Source organism: Puntigrus tetrazona, chromosome 25 (genome assembly GCF_018831695.1).
Source record: "Puntigrus tetrazona isolate hp1 chromosome 25, ASM1883169v1, whole genome shotgun sequence".
NCBI classification, from domain to species: Eukaryota; Metazoa; Chordata; class Actinopteri; order Cypriniformes; family Cyprinidae; genus Puntigrus; species Puntigrus tetrazona.
Window position 1 is genome coordinate 7848676 of NC_056723.1, and position 13783 is coordinate 7862458.

A 13783-nucleotide genomic window follows, 5' to 3' on the forward strand; every position below is an offset into this window, starting at 1 on the left:
TGCTAGATTATTTTTGCGATCTGTAACCAGACAGTCCATGCATACTTGCTCTCTCAGAATAGGCTTTTCTTGTTTTGCTGGTATTTGTTATTGGCAAAAACGGTCACAAGGTTCATTTAGACATTTATTTGTGTATCCGGATGGAAAATGCTTGCACATGATTCTCATCACTAGCCTGTGGTGATTTCTTGGTCAATGAACATAGAAAATCTTTGAGAGATCACCAGCAACCTGTTGGCGGAGCTCAAGGATCAATCTAGGGCCATGTTTTTGCAGGGATCTGACTTAAAGCTAAGCTCACCATTAAAGGCCCTAAAAGTTAAAGGTTAAACTTAATGTAACTTGAATAGAGTACTAAAGTGCAAAGCTGGTTTATGCATCGATATGATCAGTTTCTGTTAATTACTCACAGCTGTCGTTTTTGATGTGTTTATTTGGTTATATATATTTACATGTAAATGGACATTCAAACTTCTTTTGACGCGAAGGATGAAAAATAGTTTGTTGTTCGGTTCTCTCATTTATTAGGACAAAATCCAGTCATATTAATATAAATCCACGCAATTTGAGATTTATCAACAGAAAGCTGCTACATTTAAAAGTGACTTGTGTGCTGCATTTTTTAATGTGGCTATTCTATTAAACTCAAAAATGTCATGTATTCACCATGAAGTTGCTCCAAACCCAAGTAAATTTCACAAAAGAAGATATTTAGAAAAATGTTGGTGACCAAACAGTTCCTGGTATCCAGTGACTTGAACAAACTTACCATAAACTGTTTGGTTTACCAACAGTTTCCAAAATATCCCCTTTTGTGTTCAACAGAATAAAGAAATAAAGACAAATCAAAGATTATAATAAGTAAAAGATGAATTAATCATTTTTTAATTTTCTTTTTCGTGTAAAAGAAACTCGCAATGGACTTTTTTGGTATGTGAAATTTCTCAGATATTTCGCTAAAGTGATCGCATCTTAAAAGGGCCTCTCGAAAATCCACAGGGTTCTTCTACAACACAGCCAGTGGGATCAAAAACACTCATGCTTCCTAATTACAGCCGGTAAAAAACATTGCAGGAAATGCGATCAAGTCCCGATAGTGAGCCATTCACATTAAAGAGCCGCTCCACGCTTTGTTCTTACATGCCGTATCTGGCCCGTGTTTACATGCACGTGAAGAATATTTGTGACAGCTGCAGAAACGAGATAAGAGAGGTTGTTCGTCTCATGACCTGACCTGAGAACTGTCTGTGGGTAAAGCTTGTCTGTTTGATAGTATTTAAATATGTCCGCTCTTGTTTGTGTATGCGCGTGCACGTGTGTCTGGTGTGTCTCCAGCTCCGCAGCTGTCAGGATCAGAGACTCTGCCAGGTGCAGCTGAACTCTCAAAGCTCTGGAGAAGTTGCACGCTACGCTGTTAAGGCACAATCGACTGCGCTTGATCTCAGGGTGGAACCTTTAATAATGCTCGATAGCTGACATAAACGCAGCCAGCCTCGCTCAGAAGAATATGTGTTCTTCAAGTCTTAGAATTGTAGAAGTTCATTTGTATACACCAAAAGACAGTGGAAAATAGCCAAAGTGTTAATTGTTGACTGCGTCTGATGACAGTCCCCATGGCGACCGTATCCTCACTGCTCTGCGTAGTACACAAAACCTCCCTGTGACGCAAACAGGAAAAGTGAGGGAATACTATAGAAGTGGTTGTAATGGGGATGGTGTGATGTATTGGCTGAAACGCAGGCCTGGAAACCATCACGAGGCCCATACTGAATGCATTTTGTATTTTTTTTTGCACTCTTTCGAAGGAAAATGTGGATAGTTAACCATGTACTCACCCTCATGTCATTACAAACCTGTAGAATTTTTTTTTCTGAGACACAAAAGTGATTTTTTTTATAAAGAATAGCGTGGATGCTGTTTTCAGTGGGGCTGTGAAGCTCCTAAATGACAAAAATATCACAACCTAAAAGTGGTCTGTATGACTTTCTTCATTCACTGAAAGGTCCACACTAGCTCTTCCGGACTGTATCTGATTTGTGAATGAATCGTGTTTTGATTTAAAATGTTACAAAACCTGTCTGAAGGAATTTCCTGTGATTTAGACTAGTACTCGTTTTAAAGCTCACTAGTATGACCTGGTAGACTAAATAGGCTAATATTATTATCATTGTAAAGGAATAAGAAAAAGTAAAAAGCAATTGTGGTTGAAAAATATGTCAGTGTTTCAGGTATTAGAGGAGACATTTTGGTGCATATAAATTCTTAACCATATATTTAATTAAGTTATATTGCGCTTAAAAATGCAATAAACATTTACTAAATATCATAAAATGTAAATTAACACATCCTAATGTACAGTTTTGACATATTGACATTATTATCATTTTTGATGTACAAGGGACTTCTGGGAATGTCCTTTTGCAGTTTTCAAGTTTACTTCCAGTTCACTTATGTGAAATCTATATAATAAGTTAATTATATGATAGTTTACAGCAGCTTATATAGTGGCATGTTAACCTACAGGCCTGACAAGATCGCAAGGTTATTAAGTTGTTATCTAGTATTAAGCAGGCCAGTTTGTGCTTGTAAGTCTCTTCACAGTCTTTCGCTCAGCTGGGTTTGTCCATGAAAGAGACAACCGGACAGCAGGATTGCTTGTAAAGGTAAAAAGACACTTAAAATGGATGGATGTCTTCCACAGGAAACAGGGTCTTTGGTCTAATGGGTTGCAGTCTTGAGTAAAAACAGATGGGGGAGCGCTGGAAGGCAGCGTCACTGTAAATGTCCCCCTCTCTGTCTCTAGTTGTGTTTAAACAGAGACACTGGCGTGTTTCGGTTCAGACTTGCACTGGAACTTAATTAGAGCCGCTGTCTCACACAGAGAAAAGAAAAAGGTTGAAAGCAAGGGAGGGGGAAATTACAAATATAGAGCCTTTCACACGTGAAAGAAGGAGTTGAATGGTGTTTAGCAGCAAGTAACATTAGGGAGTGTGTGTTGTGGATTGATGTGTGTGTGAAACACACACACAAACAAATTGAACTTCTAAGTGTCTGGCTGGACGGCAGATGCAGGGGGTCTTGGACAGACGTCTGGCTTTAGAAATGAGGTTTGTGCAGTTGCTTCAGCATGTTAAGAGCTCCTGACTTGAGCAGCCAATATAAGGAGGAGGAGAAGGAGGAGGCGACTCTGTAAAACAGACAGACAGAGTCACTGAAACCCAGAGCTCAGATCTCAGCCAGCCGCTGCAGTCGCTCCTTTATTATAGTGGCTCGAGATGGGCCTTCAGCATGGAGGAGGAAATTGACATTTATAAGCACTTCACTTGGCTTAAAAAGGTAAGCTGAAATGTCTGCTTTTCTACTGTAAGTTATCCACTTCAGGGATATTTCTATTCAGCTTTTTTTTTGTTTTTGCTTTCATTTGAGTAGTATATAGTAAGAAGGGAACCATGCACAGTCAACCAGTCATACTGCAAAATTTATTATGGAATATGGATTTGAGTTAAAATCATTTTACGGTCTTTAGCTGTGTGTTTTCCACTAGGAAAAAAATACAAAACAATTGGCCTATCAACAAAAGAGCACCATGATATACTACACCACATTACAATATTATGAAGACAAGATTTTCACACAAAATGGTGCTGTTTTATTTTATTATTTACTGTTACTATAATAGTTTCTTTTAACATTAGGAATTAGTTTTTAATGTTTATTTTAATCCTGTATAATTTCTTTTTTAAATAGCTTTTAGCATTTTTATTCGTTTTGTAATGTTTATGTTAATTTCGTTTTTAATATTTAGTTATTTAATACATCTCTGCCAACTAAGTGAAAATTAATAAAAAAAAATAGTGCCATCAAATGATTAATTGCAAACAATTGCATCCAAAATTAATGTTTCAGTTTACATATATATGAGTGCAGTGTATGTTTATTGAGTCTATGTATAAATACATACACATGCATGTACATACTTCATAAAATAGGTTATGTTTATATATTAAATTTATTTATTTAAATTATTAATTATGTGAATATAATTATAGTATTTTCAAAATATATATACAGAACACACACTTATATTATGCAAACAAAAAACTTTATTTTGGATGCAACAAATCGTTTGGCATAAACTTACATGAACATGTACATTTTTGTTGTTAGTTTAAAGTTTAGTTTTAGTTACATATAATAACCCTAGATGGTGAAAGACGATTCTGCGTTGTGAAAGTAGTCCCGGTTTCTTTTACCCGGTTGAGCAGACCGATATAGTTTGAAACTGGTTGTTGTTGTTCAAACCGACAAGCAGTATTGTGCTGGTGTGGATGTGTGCTGGGAGCTTGTGATTTGCAATAGTACAAAAGCGCTTTTTATCCTGTCCAGCTTCAATGATTCTGAGCTCATGCTCTTGAACACAAACAAAAAAACGCTTTCACTGACTAACACTTGATACTTGGAGTAGTAAATCAGGCAGTAAAATTCAATTTAAAGGTGGGGGAACAAACATCAATGTGCACACCTGTTCTTAAAGTGCAAGAGGCGTTAAAAAGCTTGCTTGCCACAGTTGATGTGGTTTACAAGGCATTGTGGGATTGCGGTAAGCCGGAGATGGGCTGAATGTGTAATGTTTCAGGAAGGCATGTAAAACTCAACCGGCCATTGCATTCCAAAGTAAGAAAGAAATTACAGTAATTATACTTCACAAGGTGTAACAGTATAAAATGCTGGGTTGGAAGAGGACTGGAATGCATTACCGTATTTCAGGAGGAGTTGTACGGGTAAAACTATTAATATTGTCATACATTCTTGGACAGTGGGGTGATAATGATTACTGTAGTTTCTCCTGAAGTTGTTTCAGGCTTTTACAGTTCTGCGAGCAGGCAGTGGGACATGAAAAGGGGGAAATTCCAGGGCCTGTGGGTTGTCTTGCTTATAAACATCTCTCTGGTGAGGTAATAAATTGAATTGGTGCTCATGAATCTTACTGTTTGAACTCTGCTATAAAGGTTAAATTAGCTGTAGATCAGGACATCTGGTGGACGTCTGAAATAAGGAGACAAACATGCTTTCTGTGGGTTTAGTTATTTTTAGTTCAGTGTCAATTCATGTTCCAGTTGATGTTTACATGGTTTCCAGGTTAAAGCTAGTGCCACTGAAAGGCATAATGATAAGTTAGAAACCATTAAGCTGGGGGATATATGAATTTGTTAAAAGCATAACTACACATTATTTATATTTCTAAATAATCATGTTGAACAGTAGCATTCTCAGTGAAAAACTACATTACCCATAATTCTGCAGAGAATCCCCACCAATCAGTATATTGTCCCCAACATCCAAAGAACTGTATAGCACCACACCCATGAAACACCAGTACGTAAATATATACATGATCAACATCTAAAAATTAAGTTTTATATTTATCCATAGTTTTTTAATAAGATGATGTCAATAGCAATGCATTATGGGATTGTAGTTCTGTTTCTCATTAAAGCTGTTAAGTACACAGTTTACTTGTTAAAGAACTTGAAAGATTTGTTGGCAATTGAAATCTGAAATATAACATTTATGAAGTGATATATACAGTTTGTCACGATATGTTCATATTTACTCACTTGAAGAATGAACTATTGAACTGTTCTTTTGAGTTCCTCACATTTTCTTCTGATATCAAACTTTCTTCTCATTACCTGTTTGCCCAAACATAAGTAAGCTGAAGTAGAGTTAAAACTTGCTGTGGACTGCAATTACTATGCAGTGAAAGCCTCATGTGTGAGGACTGAGCGCTGCCTTTAGACAGGCTTAACCCTGTAACTCCTCCAGACAGCCGGCCCTGTAAACCCTGAGTAGACAGCTTTATTGTGAGAATTGACAGCCCTGGACACAGCAAAAGCTTTTAAAAGGCAGAGATTATCCGTGTGGCTCTGCTAGCTTAGCGCTGACAAGTGACAGTGTCTTATCTCGCTAACTCCGACATGCTGTATTTACTGACGTGCTTGCTGCTGATATAGTCTGAAGACTGGACAAAAGATTTATTTGATCATTAATCTTTTTTCAGATAATTTGTTATGCTGAATTGGTAAATGTACTATTTGTCTGTCCATACATTCATTTGAACTGTGTACACTGTGTTTTGCTGAAAAACAACCTTGACCTTGACCTTCCGCAAAGACCCGCCCCCCTCAGTTGCTGTGTCTATCTATCTATCTATCTATCTATCTATCTATCTATCTATCTATCTATCTATCTATCTATCTATCTATCTATCTATCTATCTATCTGTCTATCTGTCTGTCTGTCTGTCTGTCTCAACCCTGAGGCACAACATGCTGTTGTTTCTTTTCCCATTGTTATTGTGACCCTTAAACCTTATGCAAATTACCTCATTCATTTGTAATGAGCTCCTTTATTGTGTTTCTATTGAAGGGATGTCAAAGCTGCCAGTTAATGTCTGGCGCCAGCATGTCATTTAACGTATGTGGTTTAAGCATATTCCTCTTTGTTAAAGTTTATTTTGTCTTTGGCGGCAAGCCATTAGTTCTCAAAAAAGTTGACAAGCAGGTTAGCTTCTCCTCTTGCACACCTCTCTGTTGACTTTCAGTTTCTGTGTGTGTGTGTGTGTGTGTGTGTGCTCATACCTGGTATTACGTTATGGAGTATGCTTGTACCTGGTATTACATTATACATTAATCCTACATTATTGAGAATAAATTCCCACAAGGATAGTAATACCAGTACTATTTTACCTTGTGTGGACATTTTTTAGGTGCTAGTTAGGAAAACCGCTTTAAAAACATGAGGAATTATCTTATTTAAAATCTAAAATAGCAGAAAGTTTTGTGTGAGGGATATATTTAGGGGAGGGGTAGGAAAGGGGATAGAAAATACAGTTTGTACTGCTTAAAAACCTTGTTCCCAGAAAACGTGTGTGTGGTTCGGGTTTTGCTATCTGAGCTGAATGTCCCCACAATGCGATTATAACCTGAAACAGCTTACGCTAAGGGGATATTTGGATCACTGTGAGGAAAAACAAGCACTTCAAGTGATCACACTGCAGGTTAAAGTTCAATTACAATCCAGAAGAATTCTCTGTGTTAAAACACACGTGTGTGTCTCCGCAGGTTAACCTCCAGTGCCCAAGCAACAATGAGACCTATCAAGAGCGGCTGGTGAGATTAGAAGGGGACAAAGAGTCTCTGGTTCTCCAGGTGAGATATTTCACTCAGGCCTCCAAGGCATTTCAACTCAGCATAATAGTCAGAATGTCAACACAATGAGAAGACAACTAGCCAACATGCCTGTAAAACCTCACAGGGTCAAACCGGGGGACTGTGGTGTCTCTGTGAACGGAGAGACACGTGACACGGCTGTGCTGCAGCCCTGGGTGACACAACTGCCTGTCTAATGCACTATGGGACAGTCGTATATCACATATATGGGACAATCTGTGGACAGGTTAGGGATTGATGTTACTCTACATTTTACAAAGCCATGATGATGGAAAAAAGCCATTAACTATTTTTAAGGCCTTACAGATGGTTGCTAGGTGGTTTCCAGGGCATCTATTTGGTCACTTGGTTATTCTTGATGGTTGCTTGGTGGTTTCTAATGTTGCTAGTGTGTTCTTGGTGGTCTACTGAGTGGCTACTATGCAGTTTATAGCCCAGGTAAAAATAACCCATCTCCAAGTCTCTATAAAATTTAATGTTGGATGATTTAGTGGGAAATTCACATAACAATTTGATGGATGATAGTCGACACAATTATAGAAAATGATGATAGAATTTAATGTTTTTATTCACTCAAGTAATGAAAAATACATCCTTTGAGTAATCTAGAGTGAATATAATGCAATGCGAATATTGAACAAACCATTAGGAAAATACTAGAAACCTCTCCTCAGCACAATTTAATCATTTATTACTGTGGTAAGAACAAGTATGAATTATTATTAGTTGGCACACAAATCTAGCAATGTTTTGTATTCACCAAGTATTAAAGGCTTACTTGTAGGTGTATATGCACATTAAACAAGGGTGAAAGAAATTATAGAGTAAAAATGTTAGACACTTCACCTTTAAGAAGTTAGGTTGTCTAAATCTGCAACAAGTGTCAAAAAAAGTTGCCTTTTTCAAAGTCCCGCCCCTCCTGCACTCTGATTGGTGGATTGTTTTTTCCGCTCTAAAACACCAATGAATATGATTGGCTCCTAATGCCCTCAAGGTGTTGTTCTTCTCCTTTTACCTGTCCTGCTGGTTGGCAGTCCTTCAGTTGGTGCTGAACAAAAGGACACTTTCAAAACAATTGAAACTCAAGCAGGCTCACATGTTAGCATGGAAGTGTGTCAGGGCTAAAGAATGGCCATTTTTAACCCAAATGTACACATTTGAAGGACTACATTCCTCTGCTGTTTAGACTTTGGAGTTGCATGTGTGTTGCAATCGTCATTAGCATATCTGTAGGAGGAAACGACAGAGAAAAACTGGCCAGGTTTCAGGTTAGCCTGAGTGAACGTTGTCTGCTGTCTGTTGGTTTTAGGTGAGTGTTCTCACTGACCAGGTGGAAGCTCAAGGAGAAAAGATCAGAGATCTGGAAAGTTCCCTGGAAGAACATCATCACAAACTCATTTCTACTGAGGAAATGCTCCAACAGGTAAGATCACATACTTGCTGTCATTTACGTCAAGTTTTAGGAAGATATCAGAAAAGAGAGATATTTAAAAAAAAATAATAATAACAAAAAACCTTCTACCTGATGGTTTTGGTTGGAGAATTGTGAACACGTTCTAAAACTTGTGTTTGCCACCTGAAACTTGAGCAATCTGTGTTTTTTCAGATTTAATTGTGTGGACTTGAGTCAGATTAAATGTTCAGACTTGATACATTTTTTCAGTCTATTTGATTTATGAATGTGGGTTACCACTACTTGCATAATTATACCTTCAGACCTTCATATCCATGTATGTCTCTGCAAAGTTAGTTGTTTGTTTGTGTGGATGTTCTCTGTGTGATTAACTGGCTTAAGCGGGTGGATTTGTAATGAAACCATGTTAGTAGCTGTATGCTTTGATTTGCATAGAGAAACGCTTTAGTATCATTTCTAAAGCACTGTTTTTGTGCTATGTTCCCTTAGCATTGCCAAGTGAAACCACAGAAATAAATGCTTATTTGTGGGGAGGATTTTAATGTTTTTTTAGTATCTGCTGAAACAAATACAGACTTACTGAGACGGAAAGGATTTGAGTCAATGTGTACCAAAGGTTAAATGATTAATGTGTTTTGCACGTCACATTTTTTTTCGTGGAATTCTGCTGATAAATAATTTATTAATTCTTGAAGTTTCTGATCAAATTATAACACAATAATGATATTTGTTATGTTATTTAGATGCATAAAGAATAATAAAAACTTATTTAAGAAATGATTTAGTCTGATCATATAATTGCTTGACATACCACTGGAGTTTCATACCAGTTTAAGGTTATTTTAGTTAGAACTGCCCACTTTGCCTGGGATCGTGTTCAGGATTCCAAAACAGGACGACTGCGCCAACAATCATATCGAGAGATGGAGAGATAGAGAGAGCCCCCATGTTCTCCCCGTTTGATGGGACAAGTAAACTCACAGCTTAGACGTGGACACAGTTCTTTGTTGAAGCTTGATGTTTAAACGTGCAGTATTGCTTACCAACAGCGCAAAGAGCTGCTTTATCGTTTATTTATTATGATTATGGATAGTTTAAACCAGGGTTTCCCCTAAGTGGACGTTTGCAAACCCCTAGAGGTTTTCTGAAGGAGCTGCAGGAGATTTAAGAGATTTTGTTTGAAATGGGGACTAATAGGGGTTCAAGAAAATGTTTGTGATCCTTAATGTATTTCAGTGGTTCTCAAGGTGGGGTCCGGGGCCTCAGCTGTCTTCTAAAAGGAGTATTCTTGGAGTCAAAATGGTCGGAAACCGAAAAACTATTTGATGGTCTGTTCTAGACTGTGACGTTGGTGGCTGATCGTGACTCATGTACACTGTGTTTCACAAAAGCGAGAGATAATCAGTCTACTAGGAAACTTTGTGTTGTATTCATTGGTTTTCATCCACTGCCACCATATACATTATATCCACATTTTTTCCTGCCGTGAAAGCGGACGCAGCCTTTTGTCAGGTCTCTGGATCTAGCGTCCCATCTCTTCCGCGTCTAGCTATTTTCAGCTATACAAAACAGCTTGTTTTGCTGCTTGTTATTGACAACTGTTGTGTCTTACCACATTATTTTAATGTGTTATCTTTATTATGAACATTATTATTATGAATATTAGATTAAACAAAATAGAGACATGAGCACACAATCTGAGCTTTCTAAACATTGGGTCTTTTGTGCTCTGCTTCAGAAACTGCAAAGAGGAAGTCATAAGGTGAAAGAGGAAGTGCAGTTATTTGAAATCCGCTGAGTGTTTGAGGGCGATTCTCGACAAAGTATGAGGCATAAATAGGACCAGAAATCTGCTGACCTTTTTAGTTAGTAGGGAAATTTGAACGCATTTGATTTAATAAACAAATGTGCATGAGGTGAACCATTTTTTACATGAAGCTATATTGTAATGCTGTGTAGTTTTGTCTGATTTAGGATATTGTAATTATTCAGCACAATAGTAAATATCGAAATACCACATTTTTACCATATGATACTATCATAAAAATAACTTTAGGCTTTTTATCAGCTTTTTATCAATTTATACCCTTTTTTGAACAATTGTTAGCAAAGGTTCTCAGAGTCCTGCTGAATTTAGCCCATAGTATCAGGAATGCTGAGAAACGAAGTTTCCCTCTTTTGGCCCTCCTGACTTTCTCACATACAGGCACCAGAGAGTCACAGGAAGTAAAAATAGCGTTCATTGCTTGAGTATATTTAGCGGCGCTTAGCTTTGGCCTAAGCGTTACTGTGAGAGAAGTTGTCCAGTGGAGCAGCGAGGAGCGTCTGTGTGCCGTGCGATTGTTACTGTATACAGTACAACTGTGTGGGTGTGTTTGTGTGTCACCATGTGTTCGCTAACGTGTGTGCGTGTGCTTTAGGAGCTCTTCAGCAGAACCTCACTGGAGACACAGAAACTGGAACTCATGGATGAAGTTTCCTATCTGAAACTCAAGCTAGTCGGCATGGAGGAGGAACACAACCACATAGATGAACAGCAGAAACATCATAAAGCCGAGGTACTGTATCAGTCTGTCAGCTCATATACAGGGCAGTGGGTTCATCTGTTAGGAGACGGTATTTGATTAATATCATATTATTGTAGTTTCCTAAAAGATACTGATTTAAGCCTATGGCTGTTTACTTCCTCTATTCTTGTAGGGATGTCACAATACTAGTACACAATACCAATACAATGTTTTCATGATTAATAAATACATTTAATATTTTTTATATATTTTTCATTGTTATTTTTGTTTGAACTTCGAGAAGGTTTTTTTTTGTCTAGGAGAATGAATTTATTGCATTTTGCATTTTTTTTTTTTTTTTTTTTTTTTTAAGAATGTAGTTTTTGTCTAATAATTGTTTTATTTAATTTCAGCTTCATTGAAATTTTCCTATTTTTTTAATTTAAATTTAATTTAAGTTTTATTTTAGCAACAAAACTTATTTTATAATTTATTAACTTATAAACACTTATTATATAAACTATATAAATATTAAGTTATACAGTATATGCTTGTTCAAGTTGTGTGTGCTTGTACAGAGTATTATGTATCTTTTTTTTTAATATAGGTGGCTATCATTTATTTACATTTTAGCATTTAAGCACCTAATACATTTTCTTAATTATTTTCAGATTATTTAAAGTAAATAAAAATTTATTTTAGTAACAAAACATTACATAAATGTTAAGCAATACAGTATATACATTATTTAATACGTGTGTAAATTAATGTTCAAGTTGTGTCTGCTTGTACAGAGTATTATTTATTTATCTTTTTTATATTGTATTAAATCAATTTGGTACCGATTACCAGTAATATTGGTTTAGATTTGTTTACTATATGATTTCTGTTGACTGGATATTTAAGTCTTTTTAATTGAGTGTGTCTGTATCTTTGTTGTCCACCTGTTGGCTCTAATTCAACTGAAACACACACACAGAGGCAGTTGTTATAATACATTTAGAGGTACATTAATAAAAATGTGCAAAAAAAAAAAAAGTATATGGTTCTATAGAAGAGAAACTGATTTTGGACACAACATTGTGGTTACCAAGATAATCACATTGAAATACAAGATCAGTAAACAGGCTCAAAAGCTGAGCTGACATTTAATCTGATGTTTCCATACGGCGCATGGAAACATAGCTAGGAAACAGGGAAGTCATGGTGGCATGTTTATGTTGTGGTGTGTATATGTAGATCCTGTAGATTTATCGCCTCTTAACACCTAATTACTTATCAGACTCACAGTGTTACACACTGTGCAGAGCCAACAGACTAAACAGAGACTAAGAAAGACACCATAAAACTTTAAAGGAGCATCTGTTTTGAGCTTTATTTTCCTTGAAATTACTATATCTCCGGTTTTCAGTCTAAAAATGGAATGGTTCCTTTTTCAAAGCATTTTCCAAAACAGAAGGTGGACGGGTTTCCTAGAGCCATGGGAAAACCTGGAAAATCCGAGAATTTAAAGCCATGGATATTAATAGAAATTTTGTCTCGGCTTAAAATCCTTCATCTGCTTAAAATTGGTCTTTATGAGTGCAGTCTACATTGAAAAAGCCAACGGTCATTAGAAAACACTGTATTTTCAGTTCTCATGAAAAGGTTCTCCTAGTTTTTTGATTTCAGGTAGGTATACCAAGGACACAGGTTTGTCTGTGAGCTGATAGATTTCTCTTTGTCTTTGTCATTCGTTTGAGCCGGGCTATCACACAGACTCAGTCTTTCCACACTGACAGTGTGCTTACAGAAACATGATTTACAGATATGTACACACACCCAGGCAATTACACGTACACATTCAAACCCTGCTACGTCCCACAAATGCTCCCGGTGCCAAAAAGGCAATGCGCTGATAAGGGAAGATGCTAATCGGTAGAGACACAAAAGCATGCGGTGGGCCTAAATGGGAGACAGTGACAGGCAGTTTGATGAACGTAAAATGACAGACGCCAGAAGTGCTCAGTGCTTGTCTTGAAGAGTGTTCAGCTGCACACAACATGCACACACTTCTTAACACACATCTGCTCCGAGTGTCATTCACCTTTAGAAATGAAGCGCAAAATGAAGGAAAAGCTGCTAATGGCTGATCTGTATTGCGTTTACAGGATATGCACGTTTCATTATTCGTGTTTTTAAATGTAAATGTGTAAATCTGTCTAGTCAAATCATTCAAAATTGCACAAATCTTGCTTGTCGTAAAAGTGTGTGCATATTCTGTGACTGGTTAAGATTCGATTTTGTAAATCATAAATCTGTAGCGTCACCGCACACTGTTGGTTGTGTGGTAACTGAGCTCTCCTTGCATTTGTTGCATCAACAAACACTGGCCTCAAGGGTGACAGCTGCAAGGCTCCATTCAACGGGACGGAATGGCAGAAATTCACTTTGAACATACCACAGGCGCAAAACACTTTCACCACACACATCTCCCCCACTCACAAACCTTTAACATAGAGCTAAATATAAGCTTGGAACGTGTACCTTATCATCAGCTTTAGCATCAGCGGGGAATATCATATGAAACTTCCTCTGGCTGACAGCCTTTGCATTTCTGTCAGAACAGCCAAGATTAGCCTGACTAATCA

The 13783-nt window shown here is 37.1% G+C and overlaps 1 protein-coding gene across 13 annotated transcripts in view; it reads left to right on the top strand.

Moving 5' to 3' along the window:
* Window positions 1-13783, top strand: part of ppfibp2b (PPFIA binding protein 2b) — a 51126-nt gene that overhangs the window by 17581 nt on the left and 19762 nt on the right. For 11 of the 13 annotated variants that reach the window (XM_043227545.1, XM_043227548.1, XM_043227551.1 and 8 more), the window contains exons 4-6: window positions 7125-7211; window positions 8542-8655; window positions 11067-11204. In XM_043227545.1, coding sequence (XP_043083480.1) covers window positions 7125-7211; window positions 8542-8655; window positions 11067-11204 — 339 coding nt within the window. Of the gene's footprint in view, window positions 1-3206; window positions 3337-7124; window positions 7212-8541; window positions 8656-11066; window positions 11205-13783 lie in introns of those variants that run through there. The other 2 variants (XM_043227556.1, XM_043227558.1) reach the window with 2 other exon arrangements.